The following is a 23565-nucleotide window of genomic DNA, read 5'->3' as shown; positions in this document are numbered from 1 at the left end:
CCCAGAGAGAGAGAGAGAGAGAGAGCCCAGTGTATAATTACACTGCTCCCAGAGAGAGAGAGAGAGAGTCCAGTGTATAATTACACTGCTCCCAGAGAGAGAGAGAGAGAGCCCAGTGTATAATTACACTGCTCCCAGAGAGAGAGAGAGAGCCCAGTGTATAATTACACTGCTCCCAGAGCGAGAGAGCCCAGTGTATAATTACACTGCTCCCAGAGAGAGAGAGAGAGAGCCCAGTGTATAATTACACTGCTCCCAGAGAGAGAGAGCCCAGTGTATAATAACATTGCTCCCAGAGAGAGAGAGCCCAGTGTATAATTACACTGCTCCCAAAGAAAGAGAGAGCCCAGTGTATAATTACACTGCTCCCAGACAGAGAGAGAGAGAGCCCAGTGCATAATTACACTGCTCCCAGAGAGAGAGAGAGAGAGCCCAGTGTATAATTACACTGCTCCCAGAGAGAGAGAGAGCCCAGTGTATAATTACACTGCTCCCAGAGAGAGAGAGAGAGAGCCCAGTGTATAATTACACTGCTCCCAGAGAGAGAGAGAGAGAGAGAGCCCAGTGTATAATTACACTGCTCCCAGAGAGAGAGAGAGAGAGAGCCCAGTGTATAATTACACTGCTCCCAGAGAGAGAGAGAGAGAGAGAGAGCCCCAGTGTATAATTGCACTGCTCCTAGAGAGAGAGAGAGACCCAGTGTATAATTACACTGCTCCCAGAGAGAGAGAGAGAGCCCAGTGTATAATTACACTGCTCCCAGAGAGAGAGAGCCCAGTGTATAATTACACTGCTCCCAGAGAGATAGAGAGAGCCCAGTGTATAATTACACTGCTCCCAGAGAGAGAGAGCCCAGTGTATAATTACACTGCTCCCAGAGCGAGAGAGCCCAGTGTATAATTACACTGCTCCCAGAGAGAGAGAGAGAGAGCCCAGTGTATAATTACACTGCTCCCAGAGAGAGAGAGCCCAGTGTATAATAACATTGCTCCCAGAGAGAGAGAGAGAGAGAGAGCCCAGTGTATAATTACACTGCTCCCAGAGAGAGAGAGAGAGAGCCCAGTGTATAATTACACTGCTCCCAGAGAGAGAGAGAGAGAGCCCAGTGTATAATTACACTGCTCCCAGAGAGAGAGAGAGAGCCCAGTGTATAATTACACTGCTCCCAGAGCGAGAGAGCCCAGTGTATAATTACACTGCTCCCAGAGAGAGAGAGATAGAGAGCCCAGTGTATAATTACACTGCTCCCAGAGAGAGAGAGCCCAGTGTATAATAACATTGCTCCCAGAGAGAGAGAGCCCAGTGTATAATTACACTGCTCCCAAAGAAAGAGAGAGCCCAGTGTATAATTACACTGCTCCCAGACAGAGAGAGAGAGAGCCCAGTGTATAATTACACTGCTCCCAGAGAGAGAGAGAGAGAGCCCAGTGTATAATTACACTGCTCCCAGAGAGAGAGAGAGCCCAGTGTATAATTACACTGCTCCCAGAGAGAGAGAGAGAGAGCCCAGTGTATAATTACACTGCTCCCAGAGAGAGAGAGAGAGAGAGAGCCCAGTGTATAATTACACTGCTCCCAGAGAGAGAGAGAGAGAGAGCCCAGTGTATAATTACACTGCTCCCAGAGAGAGAGAGAGAGAGAGAGAGCCCCAGTGTATAATTGCACTGCTCCTAGAGAGAGAGAGAGCCCAGTGTATAATTACACTGCTCCCAGAGAGAGAGAGAGAGCCCAGTGTATAATTACACTGCTCCCAGAGAGAGAGAGAGAGAGAGCCCAGTGTATAATTACACTGCTCCCAGAGAGAGACAGAGAGAGAGCCCCAGTGTATAATTACACTGCTCCCAGAGAGAGAGAGAGCCCAGTGTATAATTACACTGCTCCCAGAGAGAGAGAGAGAGAGCCCAGTGTATAATTACACTGCTCCCAGAGAGAGAGAGAGCCCAGTGTATAATTACACTGCTCCCAGAGAGAGAGAGAGAGCCCAGTGTATAATTACACTGCTCCCAGAGAGAGAGAGAGAGAGAGAGAGCCCAGTGTATAATTACACTGCTCCCAGAGAGAGAGAGAGAGCCCAGTGTATAATTACACTGCTCCCAGAGAGAGAGAGCCCAGTGTATAATTACACTGCTCCCAGAGAGAGAGAGAGAGCCCAGTGTATAATTACACTGCTCCCAGATAGAGAGAGAGCCAAGTGTATAATTACACTGCTCCCAGAGAGAGAGAGAGAGAGAGCCCAGTGTATAATTACACTGCTCCCAGAGAGAGAGAGAGAGAGAGCCCAGTGTATAATTACACTGCTCCCAGAGAGAGATAGAGAGAGAGCCCCAGTGTATAATTACACTGCTCCCAGAGAGAGAGAGAGCCCAGTGTATAATTACACTGCTCCCAGAGAGAGAGAGAGAGAGCCCAGTGTATAATTACACTGCTCCCAGAGAGAGAGAGAGCCCAGTGTATAATTACACTGCTCCCAGAGAGAGAGAGAGAGAGCCCAGTGTATAATTACACTGCTCCCAGAGAGAGAGAGAGAGAGAGCCCCAGTGTATAATTACACTGCTCCCAGAGAGAGAGAGAGAGCCCAGTGTATAATTACACTGCTCCCTGAGAGAGAGAGAGAGCCCAGTGTATAATTACACTGCTCCCAGATAGAGAGAGAGCCCAGTGTATAATTACACTGCTCCCAGATAGAGAGAGAGCCCAGTGTATAATTACACTGCTCCCAGAGAGAGAGAGAGAGCCCAGTGTATAATTACACTGCTCCCAGAGAGAGAGAGAGAGCCCAGTGTATAATTACACTGCTCCCAGAGAGAGAGAGAGAGCCCAGTGTATAATTACACTGCTCCCAGAGAGAGAGAGAGAGAGAGCCCAGTGTATAATTACACTGCTCCCAGAGAGAGAGAGAGCCCAGTGTATAATTACACTGCTCCCAGAGAGAGAGAGAGAGAGAGCCCAGTGTATAATTACACTGCTCCCAGAGAGAGAGAGAGAGCCCAGTGTATAATTACACTGCTCCCAGAGAGAGAGAGCCCAGTGTATAATTACACTGCTCCCAGAGAGATAGAGAGAGCCCAGTGTATAATTACACTGCTCCCAGAGAGAGAGAGCCCAGTGTATAATAACATTGCTCCCAGAGAGAGAGAGAGAGAGAGAGCCCAGTGTATAATTACACTGCTCCCAGAGCGAGAGAGCCCAGTGTATAATTGCACTGTTCCCAGAGAGAGAGAGAGAGAGAGCCCAGTGTATAATTACACTGCTCCCAGAGAGAGAGAGAGCCCAGTGTATGATTACACTGCTCCCAGAGAGAGAGAGAGAGAGAGAGCCCAGTGTATAATTACACTGCTCCCAGAGAGAGAGAGAGAGAGCCCAGTGTATAATTACACTGCTCCCAGAGAGAGAGAGAGCCCAGTGTATAATTACACTGCTCCCAGAGAGAGAGAGAGCCCAGTGTATAATTACACTGCTCCCAAAGAGCGAGAGAGAGAGCCCAGTGTATAATTACACTGTTCCCAGAGAGAGAGAGAGAGCCCAGTGTATAATTACACTGCTCCCAGAGAGAGAGAGAGAGCCCAGTGTATAATTACACTGCTCCCTGAGAGAGAGAGAGAGAGCCCAGTGTATAATTACACTGCTCCCAGAGAGAGAGAGAGCCCAGTGTATAATTACACTGCTCCCAGAGAGAGAGAGAGAGAGCCCAGTGTATAATTACACTGCTCCCAGAGAGAGAGAGAGAGAGCCCAGTGTATAATTACACTGCTCCCAGAGAGAGAGAGAGAGCCCAGTGTATAATTGCACTGCTCCCAGAGAGAGAGAGAGAGCCCAGTGTATAATTACACTGCTCCCAGAGAGAGAGAGAGAGCCCAGTGTATAATTACCCTGCTCCCAGAGAGAGAGAGAGAGCCCAGTGTATAATTACACTGCTCCCAGAGTGAGAGAGAGCCCAGTGTATAATTACACTGTTCCCAGATTGAAAGAGAGAGAGAGCCCAGTGTATAATTACACTGCTCCCCTAGAGAGAGAGAGAGAGCCCAGTGTATAATTACACTGCTCCCAGAGAGAGAGAGAGCCCAGTGTATAATTACACTGCTCCCAGAGAGAGAGAGAGAGCCCAGTGTATAATTACACTGCTCCCAGAGAGAGAGAGAGAGCCCAGTGTATAATTACACTGCTCTCAGAGAGAGAGAGCCCAGTGTATAATTACACTGCTCCCAGAGAGAGAGAGAGAGCCCAGTGTATAATTACACTGCTCCCAGAGAGAGAGAGAGAGCCCAGTGTATAATTACACTGCTCCCAGAGAGAGAGAGAGAGCCCAGTGTATAATTACACTGCTCCCAGAGAGAGAGAGAGCCCAGTGTATAATTACACTGCTCCCAGAGAGAGAGAGAGAGCCCAGTGTATAATTACACTGCTCCCAGAGAGAGAGAGAGAGAGAGAGCCCAGTGTATAATTACACTGCTCCTAGAGAGAGAGAGAGAGAGAAGCCCAGTGTATAATTACACTGCTCCTAGAGAGAGATAGAGAGCCCAGTGTATAATTACACTGCTCCCAGAGAGAGAGAGAGAGAGAGAGCCCAGTGTATAATTACACTGCTCCCAGAGAGAGAGAGAGAGCCCAGTGTATAATTACACTGCTCCCAGAGAGAGAGAGAGAGAGCCCAGTGTATAATTACACTGCTCCCAGAGAGAGAGAGCCCAGTGTATAATTACACTGCTCCCAGAGAGAGAAAGAGAGAGAGAGCCCAGTGTATAATTACACTGCTCCCCTAGAGAGAGAGAGCCCAGTGTATAATTACACTGCTCCCAGAGAGAGAGAGAGAGCCCAGTGTATAATTACACTGCTCCCAGAGAGAGAGAGAGAGAGCCCAGTGTATAATTACACTGCTCCCAGAGAGAGAGAGAGAGCCCAGTGTATAATTACACTGCTCCCAGAGAGAGAAAGAGAGAGAGAGCCCAGTGTATAATTACACTGCTCCCCTAGAGAGAGAGAGAGAGAGAGATCCCAGTGTATAATTACACTGCTCCCAGAGAGAGAAAGAGAGAGAGAGCCCAGTGTATAATTACACTGCTCCCCTAGAGAGAGAGAGAGAGAGAGATCCCAGTGTATAATTACACTGCTCCCAGAGAGAGAGAGCCCAGTGTATAATTACACTGCTCCCAGAGAGAGAGAGAGAGTGCCCAGTGTATAATTACACTGCTCCCAGAGAGAGAGAGAGAGTGCCCAGTGTATAATTACACTGCTCCCAGAGAGAGGGAGAGAGCCCAGTGTATAATTACACTGCTTCCAGAGTAGAGAGAGAGAGAGAGCCCAGTGTATAATTACTCTGCTCCCAGAGAGAGAGAGAGAGAGCCCAGTGTATAATTACACTGCTCCCAGAGAGAGAGAGTGCCCAGTGTATAATTACACTGCTCCCAGAGAGAGAGAGAGAGCCCAGTGTATAATTACACTGCTCCCAGAGAGAGAGAGAGAGAGAGCCCAGTGTATAATTACACTGCTCCCAGAGAGAGATAGAGAGAGAGCCCCAGTGTATAATTACACTGCTCCCAGAGAGAGAGAGAGCCCAGTGTATAATTACACTGCTCCCAGAGAGAGAGAGAGAGAGCCCAGTGTATAATTACACTGCTCCCAGAGAGAGAGAGAGCCCAGTGTATAATTACACTGCTCCCAGAGAGAGAGAGAGAGAGCCCAGTGTATAATTACACTGCTCCCAGAGAGAGAGAGAGAGCCCCAGTGTATAATTACACTGCTCCCAGAGAGAGAGAGAGAGCCCAGTGTATAATTACACTGCTCCCAGAGAGAGAGAGCCCAGTGTATAATTACACTGCTCCCAGAGAGAGAGAGAGAGAGCCCAGTGTATAATTACACTGCTCCCAGAGAGAGAGAGAGAGAGAGCCCCAGTGTATAATTACACTGCTCCCAGAGAGAGAGAGAGAGCCCAGTGTATAATTACACTGCTCCCAGAGAGAGAGAGAGCCCAGTGTATAATTACACTGCTCCCAGAGAGAGAGAGAGAGAGCCCAGTGTATAATTACACTGCTCCCAGAGAGAGAGAGAGAGCCCCAGTGTATAATTACACTGCTCCCTGAGAGAGAGAGAGAGCCCAGTGTATAATTACACTGCTCCCAGATAGAGAGAGAGCCCAGTGTATAATTACACTGCTCCCAGATAGAGAGAGAGCCCAGTGTATAATTACACTGCTCCCAGAGAGAGAGAGAGAGCCCAGTGTATAATTACACTGCTCCCAGAGAGAGAGAGAGAGCCCAGTGTATAATTACACTGCTCCCAGAGAGAGAGAGAGAGCCCAGTGTATAATTACACTGCTCCCAGAGAGAGAGAGAGAGAGAGCCCAGTGTATAATTACACTGCTCCCAGAGAGAGAGAGAGCCCAGTGTATAATTACACTGCTCCCAGAGAGAGAGAGAGAGAGAGCCCAGTGTATAATTACACTGCTCCCAGAGAGAGAGAGAGAGCCCAGTGTATAATTACACTGCTCCCAGAGAGAGAGAGAGAGAGAGCCCAGTGTATAATTACACTGCTCCCAGAGAGAGAGAGAGAGCCCAGTGTATAATTACACTGCTCCCAGAGAGAGAGAGCCCAGTGTATAATTACACTGCTCCCAGAGAGATAGAGAGAGCCCAGTGTATAATTACACTGCTCCCAGAGAGAGAGAGCCCAGTGTATAATAACATTGCTCCCAGAGAGAGAGAGAGAGAGAGAGCCCAGTGTATAATTACACTGCTCCCAGAGCGAGAGAGCCCAGTGTATAATTGCACTGTTCCCAGAGAGAGAGAGAGAGAGAGCCCAGTGTATAATTACACTGCTCCCAGAGAGAGAGAGAGCCCAGTGTATAATTACACTGCTCCCAGAGAGAGAGAGAGAGAGAGAGCCCACTGTATAATTACACTGCTCCCAGAGAGAGAGAGCCCAGTGTATAATTACACTGCTCCCAGAGAGAGAGAGAGAGAGCCCAGTGTATAATTACACTGCTCCCAGAGAGAGAGAGAGCCCAGTGTATAATTACACTGCTCCCAGAGAGAGAGAGAGCCCAGTGTATAATTACACTGCTCCCAAAGAGCGAGAGAGAGAGCCCAGTGTATAATTACACTGTTCCCAGAGAGAGAGAGAGAGCCCAGTGTATAATTACACTGCTCCCAGAGAGAGAGAGAGAGCCCAGTGTATAATTACACTGCTCCCTGAGAGAGAGAGAGAGAGCCCAGTGTATAATTACACTGCTCCCAGAGAGAGAGAGAGCCCAGTGTATAATTACACTGCTCCCAGAGAGAGAGAGAGAGCCCAGTGTATAATTACACTGCTCCCAGAGAGAGAGAGAGAGAGCCCAGTGTATAATTACACTGCTCCCAGAGAGAGAGAGAGAGCCCAGTGTATAATTACACTGCTCCCAGAGAGAGAGAGAGAGCCCAGTGTATAATTACACTGCTCCCAGAGAGAGAGAGAGAGCCCAGTGTATAATTACCCTGCTCCCAGAGAGAGAGAGAGAGCCCAGTGTATAATTACACTGCTCCCAGAGTGAGAGAGAGCCCAGTGTATAATTACACTGCTCCCAGAGAGAGAGAGAGCCCAGTGTATAATTACACTGTTCCCAGATTGAAAGAGAGAGAGAGCCCAGTGTATAATTACACTGCTCCCCTAGAGAGAGAGAGAGAGCCCAGTGTATAATTACACTGCTCCCAGAGAGAGAGAGAGCCCAGTGTATAATTACACTGCTCCCAGAGAGAGAGAGAGAGCCCAGTGTATAATTACACTGCTCCCAGAGAGAGAGAGAGAGCCCAGTGTATAATTACACTGCTCTCAGAGAGAGAGAGCCCAGTGTATAATTACACTGCTCCCAGAGAGAGAGAGAGAGCCCAGTGTATAATTACACTGCTCCCAGAGAGAGAGAGAGCCCAGTGTATAATTACACTGCTCCCAGAGAGAGAGAGAGAGCCCAGTGTATAATTACACTGCTCCCAGAGAGAGAGAGAGAGAGCCCAGTGTATAATTACACTGCTCCTAGAGAGAGAGAGAGAGAGAAGCCCAGTGTATAATTACACTGCTCCCAGAGAGAGAGAGAGAGAGCCCAGTGTATAATTACACTGCTCCCAGAGAGAGAGAGCCCAGTGTATAATTACACTGCTCCCAGAGAGAGAAAGAGAGAGAGAGCCCAGTGTATAATTACACTGCTCCCAGAGAGAGAGAGAGAGAGAGAGCCCAGTGTATAATTACACTGCTCCCAGAGAGAGAGAGAGAGCCCAGTGTATAATTACACTGCTCCCAGAGAGAGAGAGAGAGAGCCCAGTGTATAATTACACTGCTCCCAGAGAGAGAGAGCCCAGTGTATAATTACACTGCTCCCAGAGAGAGAAAGAGAGAGAGAGCCCAGTGTATAATTACACTGCTCCCCTAGAGAGAGAGAGCCCAGTGTATAATTACACTGCTCCCAGAGAGAGAGAGAGAGCCCAGTGTATAATTACACTGCTCCCAGAGAGAGAAAGAGAGAGAGAGCCCAGTGTATAATTACACTGCTCCCCTAGAGAGAGAGAGAGAGAGAGATCCCAGTGTATAATTACACTGCTCCCAGAGAGAGAGAGCCCAGTGTATAATTACACTGCTCCCAGAGAGAGAGAGAGAGTGCCCAGTGTATAATTACACTGCTCCCAGAGAGAGAGAGAGAGTGCCCAGTGTATAATTACACTGCTCCCAAAGAGAGGGAGAGAGCCCAGTGTATAATTACACTGCTTCCAGAGTAGAGAGAGAGAGAGAGCCCAGTGTATAATTACTCTGCTCCCAGAGAGAGAGAGAGAGAGCCCAGTGTATAATTACACTGCTCCCAGAGAGAGAGAGTGCCCAGTGTATAATTACACTGCTCCCAGAGAGAGAGAGAGAGCCCAGTGTATAATTACACTGCTCCCAGAGTAGAGAGAGAGAGAGAGAGAGAGCCCAGTGTATAATTACACTGCTCCCAGAGAGAGAGAGAGAGAGCCCAGTGTATAATTACACTGCTCCCAGAGAGAGAGAGCCCAGTGTATAATTACACTGCTCCCAGAGAGAGAGAGCCCAGTGTATAATTACACTGCTCCCAGAGAGAGAGAGAGAGAGACCAGTGTATAATTACACTGCTCCCAGAGAGAGAGAGAGCCCAGTGTATAATTACACTGCTCCCAGAGAGAGAGAGAGAGCCCAGTGTATAATTACACTGCTCCCAGAGAGAGAGAGAGCCCAGTGTATAATTACACTGCTCCCAGAGAGAGAGAGAGAGAGAGAGCCCAGTGTATAATTACACTGCTCCCAGAGAGAGAGAGAGCCCAGTGTAATTATATGAACTATTTGCAACACAGAGGGAGTTTTCATTTCATCGAGTGGCTGCTAGCTTTCTGCAGAGCCATCCAGTCAATGGCATTCCATAGAACTATCGAATCCCTCCGGTGCAGAGGGAGGCCATCCGGCCCATCGAGTCTGCACTGACTCTCTGAAAGAGGATTGCACCCAGGCTGTTCCCTCTTGCTGTAACTTCATGCATTTTTCATGGCCTATCCAACTAACCTACACCTTTGGAGTGTGGTAGGAAACCAGAGCACCCAGAGGAAACCCACGCAGACACGGGGAGCATGTGCAGACTCCGCACAGACCGTGACCCAAGCCGGGAATCGAACCCAGGTCCCAGGCGCTCTGATGCAGCTGTGTTAACCACTGTGCCACCCCCAATTTTTTTTTGTTATCCAAGTCTTGTTGCATTCGCACACAATCTGCTTCAGTATCTGAGGAGTTGCGAATGGTGCTGAACATTGTGCAATCATCGGCGAACATCCCCACTTCTGACCTTATGATGGAGGGAAGGTCATTGATGAAGCAGCTGAAGATGGTTGGGTCCAGGACACTAACCCTGAGGGACTCCTGCAGAGATGTCCTGGAACTGAGATGACTGACCCTCCAACTACCACAACCATCTTCCTTTGTGCCAGGAATGACTCCGACCAGTGGAGAGTTTTCCCCCGATTCCCATTGACTCCAGTTTCGCTCGGGCTCCTTGATCCAACACTCAGTCAGATGCAGCCTTGATGTCAAGCGCTGTCACTCTCACCTCACCTCTGGTATTCAGCCATTTTACAAAGAAGAAAGCAAAGCACGGTGACACAGCGGGTTAGCACTGCTGCCTCACAGCGCCAGGGACCTGGGTTTGATTTCCAGCTTGGGTCACTGTCTGTGTGGAGACTGCACGTTCTCCCCGTGTCTGCGTGGGTTTCCTCCGGGTGCTCCGGTTTCCTCCCACATTCCAAAAGACGTGCTGGTTAGGTGTATGGGCCGTGCTAAATTCTCCCTCAGTGTAACCCGAACACGCGCCGGATTGTGGCAACTGGGGGATTTTCACAGTAACTTAGTTGCAGTGTTAATGTAAACCTACTTGTAACTAATAAATAAACTTTAACTTTAGTACAGCGCAGGAACAGGCCCTTCGGCCCTCCAAGCCCGTGCCGATCATGATGCTCGAACTAAACGAAAAGAAACCTTCTGCCGTTACTCAGTCCCTGTCCCTCTATTCCCTCCCTATTCATGGACCCATCCAGATGCCTCTTCAATGTTGCTAATGTGCTGCTTCCACCACCTCCCCAGGCAGCGCGTTCCAGGCACCCACCGCTCTCTGCGTGAAAAACTTCCCCCGCACATCTCCCTTAAACTTTCCCCCTCTCACCTTGAACCTGTGCCCCCCTTGTAATCGACATTTCCACCCTGGGAAAAAGCCTCTGACTATCCACCCTGTCTGTGCCTCTCATAATCTTGCAGACCTCTATCAGGTCTCCCCTCAGCCTCTGTCTTTCCAGTGAAAACAATCCTAGTTTCTTCAACCTCTCCTCATAGCCAACACCCTCGGGACCAGGCAACATTCTTTACACTCTCTCCAAAGCTTCCATGTCCTTCTGGTAATGTGGTGACCAGAACTACACGCAATACTCCAAATGTGGCCGAACCAAGGTTTCATATAGCTCCAACTTGATTTGCCAACTCTTGTCCACAGTGCCCAGGATGAAGGCAAGCATGCCTTCTTCAAGGCCTTGGCCACCTGTGTTGCCACGTTTAGGGAACTGTGGACCTGTACATCCAGATCCCTCTATATGTTTAGTTCATGTTTGAACCAAGGCTGTAATGAGGTCAGGAGCTGAGTGACCCTGGCAAAACCCAAACTGGGCGCCACTGAGCTGGTTATTGCTGAGCAGGTGCTGCCTGATCGCACTGTCGATGACCCCTTCCATCACTTTACTGATGATCGAGAGTAGACTGATTGGGTGGTATTTGGCCGGGTTGGGTTGTTACACCGAGAGAGCGTCCTGTCTCCAGCTGTGTGCTCTTTTTGGCAGTGAATCTCTCCATTTGGCATGTGACAGAATTCTCAGTGCAGTTTGGGTTTCAGTTCTGATAGGATAGTGAAAGCAGAGGTTTCACTGAGGATCTGACACTGCTGATTTGATTTCCTGTGTTAATTTTAACCTTTGAAATGGAAACAGAATGACCACAGCAGAAAGGAGAATCAGCCTCAGATGCTCTTGAGAAAAAATAGTGCAAGATTCCACAATTTTCCGACAAAGGACAAGGGCAGCAGATACCTGGGGAACACCACCACCTGAAGGTTCCCTTCCAAGCCACTCACCATCCTGACTTGGAAATATATCACCTTTCGTCAACTGTGGCTGCGACTAAATCCTGGAACTCCTTCCCTAACAGCACTGTGGGTGTACCTACACCACGTGGACTGCAGCAAGTGACCTAATTGTCCTCCTTAAAGACATGCTGGCCCAGACAGTGACACACACATTCTATGAAAGAGTACATTTTTAAAAATGTAAGCGATTCCATGGCACTTTTGGTCAGAGAGTAATCGAGTTATCTCTGGTGGCACATTGGTTAGCACCTTTGCCTCACAGCACCAGGAACCCGGCTCGGGTCACTGTCTGTGCGGAGTCTGCATGTTCTCCCCGTGTCTGCGCGGGTTTCCTCCAGGTGCTCCGGTTTCCTCCCACAGTCCAAAGATGTGCAGGTTAGGTGCATTGGCCGTGCTAAGTTGCCTCTTAGTATCAGGGGGATTAGTGGGGTAAATATGTGGGGTTACGGAAATAGAGCCTGAGTGGGATTGTGGTCGGTGCAGACTCGATGGGCTGAATGGTCTCCTTCTGCACTGTGGGGATTCTATAATTCTCTGATGTTCTGGCCAATATTTATCCTTCAACCACCATCATAAAAAGAGCAGCTTATCTGATTAATATCGCGATGCGGTTGCTGAGTGCAAACTGACTGTTTACTTTCCGATATCGAACACACTTCAGAGTTACGTCATTGGCTGGAAAGCATTTTGGGATATCGAGAGGTCAGGAAAGGTGTGATGTATATCTATAGAATATGGCAGTTCTCAATGCGACCATTCTTCCTCCTTTCAGAACCAGTGAATTAGGCTCCATCGTCACTCTTCAAGGTGTGTGTAAAATATGTGGAAGTGGCGAAGGACAGGGTCTGAAGAATGGAGAAGTGATATTGGCCGTAGAAACCAAGTTCACGTGGACATGTACCTAATCAGGAACTCTGGCCTAGGCCGGTGCGAAGCCTGTGACCTTTGACTGCATGGATCTCACCACGATGAACTGTCACCATGGTTACTACCGCAACAAACATTCACTGAAGAAAGTACCCTGCCTGTCACACAGGAACTGGTGGAGGCCATTCAGCCCCTCGAGCCTGTCACACAGGAACAGGAGGAGGCCATTCAGCCCCTCGAGCCTCTCACACAGGAATAGGTGGAGGCCATTCAGCTCCTCAAGCCTCTCACACAGGAACAGGAGGAGGCCATTCAGCCCCTCGAGCCTCTCACACAGGAACAGGAGGAGGCCATTCAGCCCCTCGAGCCTCTCACACAGGAACAGGAGGAGGCCATTCAGTCCCTCGAGCCTGTCACACAGGAACAGGAGAAGGCCATTCAGCCCCTCGAGCCTCTCACACAGGAACAGGAGAAGGCCATTCAGCCCCTCAAACCTCTCATACAGCAACAGGAGGATTTCAGTAAGGCATTTGACAAAGTCCCACATGGCAGGTTGGTTAAGAAGGTTAAGGCTCATGGGATACAAGGAGAAGTGGCTAGATGGGTGGAGAACTGGCTTGGCCATAGGAGACAGAGGGTAGTGGTCGAAGGGTCTTTTTCCGGCTGGAGGTCTGTGACCAGTGGTGTTCCGCAGGGCTCTGTACTGGGACCTCTGCTATTTGTGATATATATAAATGATTTGGAAGAAGGTGTAACTGGTGTAATCAGCAAGTTTGCGGATGACACGAAGATGGCTGGACTTGCGGATAGCGAAGAGCATTGTCGGGCAATACAGCAGGATAGAGATAGGCTGGAAAATTGGGCGGAGAGGTGGCAGATGGAGTTTAATCCGGATAAATGCGAAGTGATGCATTTTGGAAGAAATAATGTAGGGAGCAGTTATACAATAAATGGCAGAGTCATCAGGAGTATAGAAACACAGAGGGACCTAGGTGTGCAAGTCCACAAATCCTTGAAGGTGGCAACACAGGTGGAGCAGGTGGTGAAGAAGGCATATGGTATGCTTGCCTTTATAGGACGGGGTATAGAGTATAAAAGCTGGAGTCTGATGATGCAGCTGTATAGAACGCTGGTTAGGCCACATTTGGAGTACTGCGTCCAGTTCTGGTCGCCGCACTACCAAAAGGACGTGGAGGCGTTAGAGAGAGTGCAGAGAAGGTTTACCAGGATGTTGCCTGATATGGAGGGTCTTAGCTATGAGGAGAGATTGGGTAGACTGGGGTTGTTCTCCCTGGAAAGACGGAGAATGAGGGGAGATCTAATAGAGGTGTATAAGATTATGAAGGGTATAGATAGGGTGAACAGTGGGAAGCTTTTTCCCAGGTCGGAGGTGACGATCACGAGGGGTCACGGGCTCAAGGTGAGAGGGGCGAAGTATAACTCAGATATCAGAGGGACGTTTTTTACACAGAGGGTGGTGGGGGCCTGGAATGCGCTGCCAAGTAGGGTGGTGGAGGCAGGCACGCTGACATTGTTTAAGACTTACCTGGATAGTCACATGAGCAGCCTGGGAATGGAGGGATACAAACGATTGGTCTAGTTGGACCAAGGAGCGGCACAGGCTTGGAGGGCCGAAGGGCCTGTTTCCTGTGCTGTACTGTTCTTTGTTCTTTGTTCTCTTTGTTCTTTGAGGCCATTCAGCCCCTCAAGCCTCTCATACAGGAACAGGTGGAGGCCATTCAGCCCCTCAAGCCTCTCACACAGGAACAGCACAAGGCCATTCAGCCCCTCAAGCCTCTCACACAGGAACAGCACAAGGCCATTCAGCCCCTCGAGCCTGTCACACAGGAACAGGAGGAGGCCATTCAGCTCCTTGAACCTGTCACAAAGCAGCAGCAAGAGGCCATTCACCCCCTCTAACTCTAGGAAGGGATTGCAGGAACCTACCTGTCATTCAGAATCTTAAGTTTGTTCTGCCAGTCCATTAGATCTCTGTAATCTGTACCTGAGCTCCATTTCCCCAATAGTGGGTGGGTGAGGTGTGAGTAAGAGGAGGGTGTTGCTGATGTTATTATATGGCTCAGTGCTTGTGTACGTGATGCATAATGGATGAGTGAACATGGAAGGAGCATAGAGGGACACGGGGGATATGAAGGAGCATGGAGCGGGCATAGAAGGTGGATGAGAGGTGAGAGATGGATGGTTTAATAGCTATGAATACAGGTGGGCCAATGTCCCAACCTCCTAACCTGCTAGCCTTGCCATATTCCTGCTTCCGTTGCAACCTTACGTTGCCTTGGGTGGCAGCAGCCATGATTCTAGCTTGTGTCACCTACTAGCGATGAATATATTGTTGGCACTGCCAGCTTGGAGGCGGCATTGCGGAGTCCAGAAAATTCCATTACCGATTCCAGCCTCAAAGAGCAGATTCTGACCCTATCTCTTTCATCATTCAGGTGGTTGTTCCTCCTACCTTTCCCTCTTGTAGGAATATATCTCAACTGTCTCAATGTCAGTAAAACGAAGGAGATTGTCATGGATTTCAGGAAACGTAGTGGAGAACATGCCCCTGTCTACATTAACAGGGATGAAGTAGAAAGGGTCGAGATCTTCACGTTTTTAGGTGTCCTGATCACCAACAGCCTGTCCTGGTCCCTCCATGCTGACACTATAATTAAGAAAGCCCACCAATGCCTCTACTTTCTCAGGAGGCTAAGGGAATTCAGCATGTCTGCTACGACTCTTATCAACTTTTACAAATGCACCATAAAAAGCATTCTTTCTGGTTGTATCACAGCTTGGTATGGGCTCCTGCTCTGCCCAAGACCGCAAGAAACTACAAAAGGTCATGAACATAGCCCAGTCCATCACTCAAACCAGCCTCCCATCCATTGACTCTGTCTACACTTCCCACTGCCTCGGCAAAGCAGCCAGCATAATTAAGGACCCCACGCACCCCGGACATTCTCTCTTCCACCTTCTTCCTTCGGGAAAAAGGTACAAAAGTCTGAGGTCACGTACCAACCGACTCAAGAAAGCTTCTTCCCTGCTGCTGTCAGACTTTTGACTGGACCTACATTATATTAAGTTGATCTTTCTCGACACCCTAGCTATGACTGTAACACTACATTCAGCACCCTCTCATTTCCTTCTCCCCTATGTACTCTAGGAATGGTATGCTTTGTCTACATAGTGTGCAAAAAACAATACTTTTCACTTTATCACAATACATGTGACAATAATAAATCAAATAGGCTAGCAATTAATATAAAAAATGATAGTAAAAGTTTTTATAAATATATAAAAAGGAATAGAGTGGCTAGAGTGAATGTTGGACCCTTGGAGGACGAGAGGGGGGAGTTAATAGTGGGAAATGAGGATATGGCTGAGTCTTTAAATAAGTTTTTTGTGTCGGTCTTCACGGTGGAAGACACTAATAGTTTGCCAAATATTAACGATAGAGGGTTGGCAGCAGGAGAAATACTTAATACGATTAATGTTACCAGAGAGGCAGTGCGGGGTAGACTAATGGGACTGAAGGTGGACAAGTCCCCGGGTCCGGATGGAATGCATCCCAGGGTATTGAAAGAAATGTCAGAGGTAATAGTGGATGCGTTAGTGATTATTTATCAAAACTCGTTGCATTCTGGGGTAGTGCCGGTTGATTGTAAAACGGCTAATGTTACGCCGCTGTTTAAAAAAGGAAGGAGACAAAAGGCGGGTAACTATAGGCCGGTCAGCTTAACGTCTGTAGTAGGGAAAATGCTGGAATCTATTATTAAAGAGGAGATAGCAGGGCATCTGGATAGAAATGGTTCGATCAATCAGACGCAGCATGGATTCATGAGGGGAAAGTCGTGCTTGACGAACATGTTGGATTTTTATGAAGATGTGACTAGGGCGGTTGATGGAGGAGAACCGGTGGATGCGGTGTTTTTGGATTTCCAAAAGGCGTTTGATAAGGTGCCCCATAAAAGGCTGCTGAAGAAGATTAGGGCACACGGAGTTGGGGGTAGTGTGTTAAAGTGGATTGGGGACTGGCTATCCGACAGGAAGCAAAGAGTCGGAATAAATGGGTGTTTTTCCGGTTGGAGGAAGGTAACTAGTGGTGTGCCGCAGGGATCGGTACTCGGGCCGCAGCTGTTTACCATTTATATAGATGATCTGGAGGAGGGGACGGAGTGTAGGGTAACGAAGTTTGCAGACGACACAAAGATAAGTGGAAAAGTGAATCGTGTGGAGGACGGAGAAGATCTGCAGAGAGATTTGGACAGGCTGAGTGAATGGGCGAGGATATGGCAAATGGAGTATAACGTTGATAAATGCGAGGTTATACACTTTGGAGGAAATAATAACAAATGGGATTACTATCTCAATGGAAACAAATTAAAACATGCTACCGTGCAAAGGGATCTGGGGGTCCTTGTGCATGAGACGCAAAAGCCCAGTCTGCAGGTACAACAGGTGATCAAGAAGGCAAATGGGATGTTGGCCTATATTGCGAGGGGGATAGAATATAAAAGCAGGGATGTCTTGATGCACCTGTACAGGGCATTGGTGAGGCCGCAGCTGGAATACTGTGTGCAGTATTGGTCCCCTTATATGAGGAAGGATATATTGACATTGGAGGGAGTGCAGAGAAGGTTCACCAGGTTGATACCGGAGATGAGGGGTTTGGATTATGAGGAGAGGCTGAGGAGATTGGGTTTGTACTCGTTGGAGTTTAGAAGGATGAGGGGGGATCTTATGGAGACTTATAAGATAATGCGGGGGCTGGATAGGGTGGAGGCGGAGAGATTCTTTCCACTTAGTAAGGAAGTTAAAACTAGAGGACACAGCCTCAAAATAAAGGGGGGTCGGTTTAAGACAGAGTTGAGGAGGAACTTCTTCTCCCAGAGGGTGGTGAATCTCTGGAATTCTCTGCCCACTGAGGTGGTGGAGGCTACCTCGCTGAATATGTTTAAAGCGCGGATGGATGGATTCCTGATCGGTAAGGGAATTAAGGGTTATGGGGATCAGGCGGGTAAGTGGTACTGATCCACGTCAGATCAGCCATGATCTTATTGAATGGCGGGGCAGGCTCGAGGGGCTAGATGGCCTACTCCTGCTCCTATTTCTTATGTTCTTAAATAGGGGGTCCAGAGGAGGTTCACAAGAATAAGGGTTTGGAGGGTTTGTCATATGAGGAGCGGTTGAGGAGTTTAAAAGGATAAGGGGGGGACCTAATTGAGACTTACAGAATACTGAGAGACCTAGATAGAGTGGATGTGGAGAAGATGTTTCCATTAGTCGGAAAAACTAGAACCAGAGGGCAGGTTAAAGGGACAATCCTTTAAAACAGAGATGAGGAGGAATTTCTTCAGCCAGAGAGTGGTGAACCTGTGGAACTCTTTGCCGCAGAAGGCTGTGGAGGCCGGGTCATTGAGTGTCTTTAAGACAGAGATAGATAGGTTCTTGATTAATAAGGGGATCAGGGGTTATGGGAAAAGACAGGAGAATGGGGATGAGAAAAATATCAGCCATGATTGAACGGCGGAGCAGACCCGATGGGCCGAGTGGCCTAATTCTGCTCCTGTATCTCATGGCCTTATTATCTTAAATCAAATCTTCATTCTCAATAGCAACACAGAGACAGGAGCAAATCAGTGAAGCAGTTTATTGTTTCTTTAAGAGACAGATGCACGCAAAAAAATCAGCAGGCAGCAAATCACAAAGGTTCTCCTTTGGAGCTGGTTTCATTAAAGATTGGCTTTTGAACAAAACCTGAAGTAAAATGTTACTCCCAGATATTATAATCTGTCAGGTTAATATATTGATAAAACATTGAGACAGGAATGAAGAGACACACACTTCCTTATCTGTTTGGAATTTCATGTGGTTTGGATTAAATGCATAATCCGGGGAAAGTGAGATCAAATCTCGCTGCAGACAATCTGACAATTTCGATAAAGAATCCTGGAAATTGAAAGCTGGGCTCAGTGAGAGTGAGGATTAGGAGCAATGTTAACCCCCAGCAATCAATGTGTTGGGCACATTCCAGCGCGAAGAATGCTTGTGGGAGAAGGGGTGTGTGTCTAAATATTATAACATGCTGAGAACTCACTTTCAACTCTCCTCTCTACCCTGACCTGGGGGCACAGGGTATTCGGGATGGGGAAATGTGGGCAGGGAGGGTCGGTGAGTAGAGGAGCTATGGGGGAGAGTGCCAGAGAGGGAAATAAGGAACATGGGAATTAGGAGCGGGAGTGGACAATTCAGCCCTTCGAGTCTGTTGCACCATTCCAAATGATCAAGGCTAATCTCCATCTCATCCTAACTCCATTTCCTGCCTTTTTCCCGAAGCCCTTTATCCTGCTTTTGATCAAATCTTTTTGTGGGTGCTCTGGCTGGTCAGCATTTATTGCCCATCCCTAGTTGCCCGAGGACAGTTGAGAGTCAACCACATTGCTGTGGCTCTGGAGTCACAGGTAGGCCAGACCAGGTAAGGACGGCAGATTTCCTTCCCTAGAGGACATTAGTGAACCAGATGGGTTTTTCCGACAATGGTTTCATGGTCATCTGTAGATTCTTAATTCCAGATATTTTTATTGAATTCAGATTCCACCATCTGCCGTGGTGGGATTCGAACCCAGGTCCCCAGAACATTCGCTGAGTTCCTGGATTAATAGTCTAGTGATAATACCACTAGGCCATCGCCTCTCCCTTATTTATCTATCTCTTGCTTGAATCCATCCATTGATTCTGCATCCACTGCACTCTGGGGCAGTGAGTTCCATAGATTCATAACCCTCTGTGAGAAGTAGCTTCTCCCTATCTCTGTCCTGAACCTTCCCCCATCTTACTCTACAACTATGACCTCTTGCCCTAGACTGTTCTAGAAGGGGAAACGTTTGGTTGACATTTACTTTATCAATCCTGTTGGGTATTTTTTATACCTCAATCAAATCTCCCCTCATTCCTCTGTACCCCAGAAGGAGGGAGTGAGGGATGAGGGTGAGGAAATTGGGCAAGAATGGTGGGAGAGGGGGAGAAACCACAGGAGAGGCCAAGGAGGGGAGAAGGAGCAACAAGTAGGGATGAGGGATGAGGGGAGGAGTTGGTGAGGAGGGTCAGGGGAGGGAAATGAGGAGAGGGTGAGAGGGGTGGGGTTTGGGAAAGTGGGAGAGTGTGAGGGTGACGGGCCCAGGCTATGGGGCGTAAGGCAGAGAGGAGAATGTGAGAGGGAGGAGTCAAGGGGAGGGAGGAGATGAAGGGGCCCGGGGAGGGGGCCAACAGGAGGCCCGAGGGAGGGGAAGAGAGGGTTGGGAAAGGGGGAGGGGGGCCAAAGGGAGGCGAGTGAGGGGAGGATTAAAGGCTGGGCAGAGGGAAGTGGGCGAGTGGAGGGGTTGGCAGAATGGAGTGGTGTGAGGGAGAGGTTTGCTTTTTATTCTTTCACAGGACATGAGGGTCACTGGCTCGGCCAGCATTTCCCTATGGGTGCAGGGGTTGGGGGCTGAGGTGTGTGGGAATAAAGGATGGACAGGGGGCTGGGTGGCGAGGAGAGGGAGTGGACAGATAGTTTGGCAGAGAGATCATTGGACTCTTCACAGGTGAGTCCCAGTTTCCTCCCTGTTCTCCCGAGACTCCCGGGGGTAAAACTCAGCGATAATATTCCCTGGGATTCTCTTCAGCATCTCCTTTGGGAAAATCCGCAGCAGCTGCCACCCAATGTCCAGGGAATCGAAAATCGACCGGTTCTCGTACGGACCTGAAACACAAACCAAATGTGAGATGCATGGGGCAACAGGAGGAGGCCATTCAGCCCCTCGAGGCTGCAGGGCTCAGTGCTGAGACGATTGGAGTTGCTGCTCTTCCTCCGGACAGGCCGAGCCTATCATTCCCTTACCTTGAGCAATAAAATTCTTCTCAAATTTCTGAAGGAACTCCAGGTACAGGAGGTCATCAGAGGTCAAGGCCTCTTCACCAACCACAGCCTTCATGGCTTGAACATCTTTCCCAATGGCATAGCAGGCATACTGAGGAGAAAACATCGGGAATGAGCATGGATCGAGACAGAGAGAGAGTCAAAGAACAAAGCAAATTACAGCACAGGAACAGGCCCTTCGGCCCTCCAAGCCTGCGCCGACCATGCTGCCCGACTTAACTAAAACCCCCTACCCTTCCGGGGACCATATCCCTCTATTCTCATCCTATTCATGAATTTGTCAAGACGCCCTTTAAAAACTCACGATCGTATCCGCTTCCACTACCTCCCCCGGCAACGGGTTCCAGGCACCCACCACCCTCTGTGTAAAAAATCTGCCTCGTACATCTCCTTTAAACCTTGCCCCTCGCACCTTAAATCTGTGCCCCCCAGTAATTGACTCTTCCACCCTGGGAAAAAGCTTCTGACTATCCACTCTGTCCATGCCTCTCATAATCTTGTCGACTTCTATCAGGTCTCCCCTCAACCTCCGCCGCTCCAGGGTACTGTCACAGGATGGAGACTCAATGGGAGCGCTTACTGAGAGAGAGAGAGAGAGAAAGAGAGAAAAGGTGACGGATAAAGAAAGATGCAGATATAGATATAGAGATATCCCTTCTCACTCTCTACCTGATCCCTTCTCACTCTTTTCCCAATCCCTTCTCACTCTCTATCCAATCCCATCTCACTCTTTACCCGATCCCTTCTCACTCTCTACCCGATCCCTTCTCACTCTCTTCCCAATCCCTTCTCACTCTCTACCCGATCCCCTCTCTCTACTCAATCCCCTCTCACTCTCTACCAATCTTTTCTCACTCTCTTCCCAATCCCTTCTCACTCTCTGTCCAATCCCATCACACTCGCTACCCGATCCCTTCTCACTCTCTACCCGATCCCTTCTCACTCTCTACACGATCCCTTCTCATTCTCTACCCGATCCCTTCTCACTCTCTACCCAATCCCTTCTCACTCTCTACCTGATCCTTTCTCATTCTCTACCTGATCCCTTCTCACTCTTTACCCGATCCCTTCTCACTGTCTACCTGATCCCTTCTCACTCTGTACTCGATCCCTTCTCTCTCTACCCAATCCTTTCTCACTCTCTACCTGATCCCTTCTCACTCTCTACCCGATCCCTTCTCACTCTCTACCCAATCCCTTCTCACTCTCTACCTGATCCTTTCTCATTCTCTACCTGATCCCTTCTCACTCTTTACCCGATCCCTTCTCACTGTCTACCTGATCCCTTCTCACTCTGTACTCGATCCCTTCTCTCTCTACCCAATCCTTTCTCACTCTCTACCCGATCCCTTCTCACTCTCTACCCGATCCCTTCTCACTCTCTTCCCGATCCCCTTCTCACTCTCTACCCGATCCCCTTCTCACACTCTACCTGATCCCTTCTCACTCTCTACCCGATCCCTTCTCACACTCTACCTGATCCCTTCTCACTCTCGTACTCGATCCCTTCTCTCTCTACCCAATCCTTTCCTCACACTCTCTACCCGAATCCCTTCCTCACTCATCTACCCTCACACTCTACCTGATCCCTTCTCACTCTCTACCCGATCCCTTCTCACACTCTACCTGATCCCTTCTCACTCTCTACCCGATCCCTTCTCACTCTCTACCCGATCTCTTCTCATTCTCTACCCGATCCTTTCTCACTGTCTGCCTGATCTCTTCTCACTCTCTATCCACTCCTTTCTCCCCTGACCTGTGGATAAGCACTATTCTATCTGTTTGCTCTCTCTGCCGTCCCATTTCCTTTATCTCTTGGTGAACTTTCCTTATTCTCACTCATGGAGTCATAGAATCCTTACAGTGCAGAAGCAGGCCATTCATCCCATTGAGTCTGCACCAACCACAATCCCACCCAGGCCCTATCCCCGCAAGCCCACTTATTTACTCTGCTAATGCCCCTGACATTAAGGGGCAATTAAGCATGGCCAATCCCCCACATCTTTGGAGTGTGGGAGGAAACCCATGCAGACATGGGGAGAAAGTGCAGTCTCCGCGCCGACAGTGACCCGAGGCTGGAATTGAACCCGGGTCCCTGGCGCTGTGAGGCAGCGGTGCTAACCACTGCGCCACCGTGTTGTCCTCCCATGCTGCATTGTGTATTCCCACCCTTACCAGCTGATTGGACACATCCGCATGGTCTTTCCGAGTCATCCCTTCACCAATGGCTGACTTCATCAGACGGGAAAGCGAGGGGAGCACGTTGATTGGTGGGTATATCTGGAGATGAAACAAGCAGACTCAGATGTACAAATCAGTGAGGTATCACCGTGTTGTTAACATCGACCCATCTACACACTCTGACCAAAGGCACGATAGTCTAGCTGTGTTCAATCAAACTATCTCCCCTTGACATTCAATGGTGTGACCATCCCTCAATCTCCCACAATCAACATCCTGGGGTTACAATTGACCAGAAATTGAATTGGACTAGCCAGATAAACACTGTGACTACCAGACCAGGTCAGAGGCTGGGAATCCTGTGGCAAGTAACTCACCTCCTGACTCTCCAGAGCCTGTCCACCATCTACAAGGCACAAGTCAGGAGTGTGATGGAATACTCTCCACTTGCCTGGATGGGTGCAGCTCCAACACTCAAGAAGCTCAACACCATCCAGGACAAAGCAGCCCCGCTTGATTGGCACCCCATCCACAAACACCCACTCCCTCCACCACCGACAAACAGTGATAGCAGTGTGTACTATCTACAAGGTGCAGTGCAGCAACTCTCCAAGGCTCCTTAGGCAGCACCTTCCAAACCTACGCTCACCACCAGAGCATCAGACACACGAGAGCTTGGCTTTATCTAATTAACTGAATTGAAATTCCTCAGTTTAAATGGTGAGATTTGCAATGTCTGCAGAGCATTTGACCAGCCCTGTGGATAATCGCTATGTAACTGTGCCCGACCTGGAAAGGCAGAATCACAGGGGAAGGGAAGACTAAAAGAGCCAGCAGCGACAGAAGAGGCCAAATGGCCTCCTTGCCCTTTGTCTGATTGGATGATTAATGTGTGACGTGGATGTTTGAGAAACAGGGATTTACGGAGCTGGGCTTGTTGCAGAGTGCA

The 23565-nt window shown here is 48.9% G+C and overlaps 1 protein-coding gene across 1 annotated transcript; it reads right to left on the bottom strand.

The window, feature by feature from the left end:
- Positions 1-20094: 20094 nt before the first annotated feature.
- LOC144490725 (V-type proton ATPase subunit B-like) lies at positions 20095-22712 on the bottom strand. The gene is made up of 3 exons (XM_078208432.1): positions 22611-22712; positions 20397-20526; positions 20095-20258 (listed from the first exon to the last, which is right to left on the bottom strand). The coding sequence occupies exons 1-3, from the start codon at positions 22671-22673 to the stop codon at positions 20095-20097; spliced, it is 357 nt and encodes a 118-aa protein (XP_078064558.1). The 5' UTR covers positions 22674-22712.
- Between the last annotated feature and the right edge of the window lie 853 nt (positions 22713-23565).

Source organism: Mustelus asterias, unplaced genomic scaffold, assembly GCF_964213995.1.
Source record: "Mustelus asterias unplaced genomic scaffold, sMusAst1.hap1.1 HAP1_SCAFFOLD_3684, whole genome shotgun sequence".
Taxonomy (NCBI): Eukaryota; Metazoa; Chordata; class Chondrichthyes; order Carcharhiniformes; family Triakidae; genus Mustelus; species Mustelus asterias.
This window is presented reverse-complemented; position numbering and strand designations above follow the sequence as displayed.

Coding starts and splice junctions, on each gene's coding strand:
- LOC144490725 (XM_078208432.1), bottom strand. CDS start 22,673: ATGAAGTCAGCCATTGGTGAAGGGATGACTCGGAAAGACCATGCGGAT. Junction 20,527..22,610: donor CGGATGTGTCCAATCAGCTG/GTAAGGGTGGGA, acceptor TTTTCTCCTCAG/TATGCCTGCTATGCCATTGG. Junction 20,259..20,396: donor GAAGAATTTTATTGCTCAAG/GTAAGGGAATGA, acceptor TTTGTGTTTCAG/GTCCGTACGAGAACCGGTCG.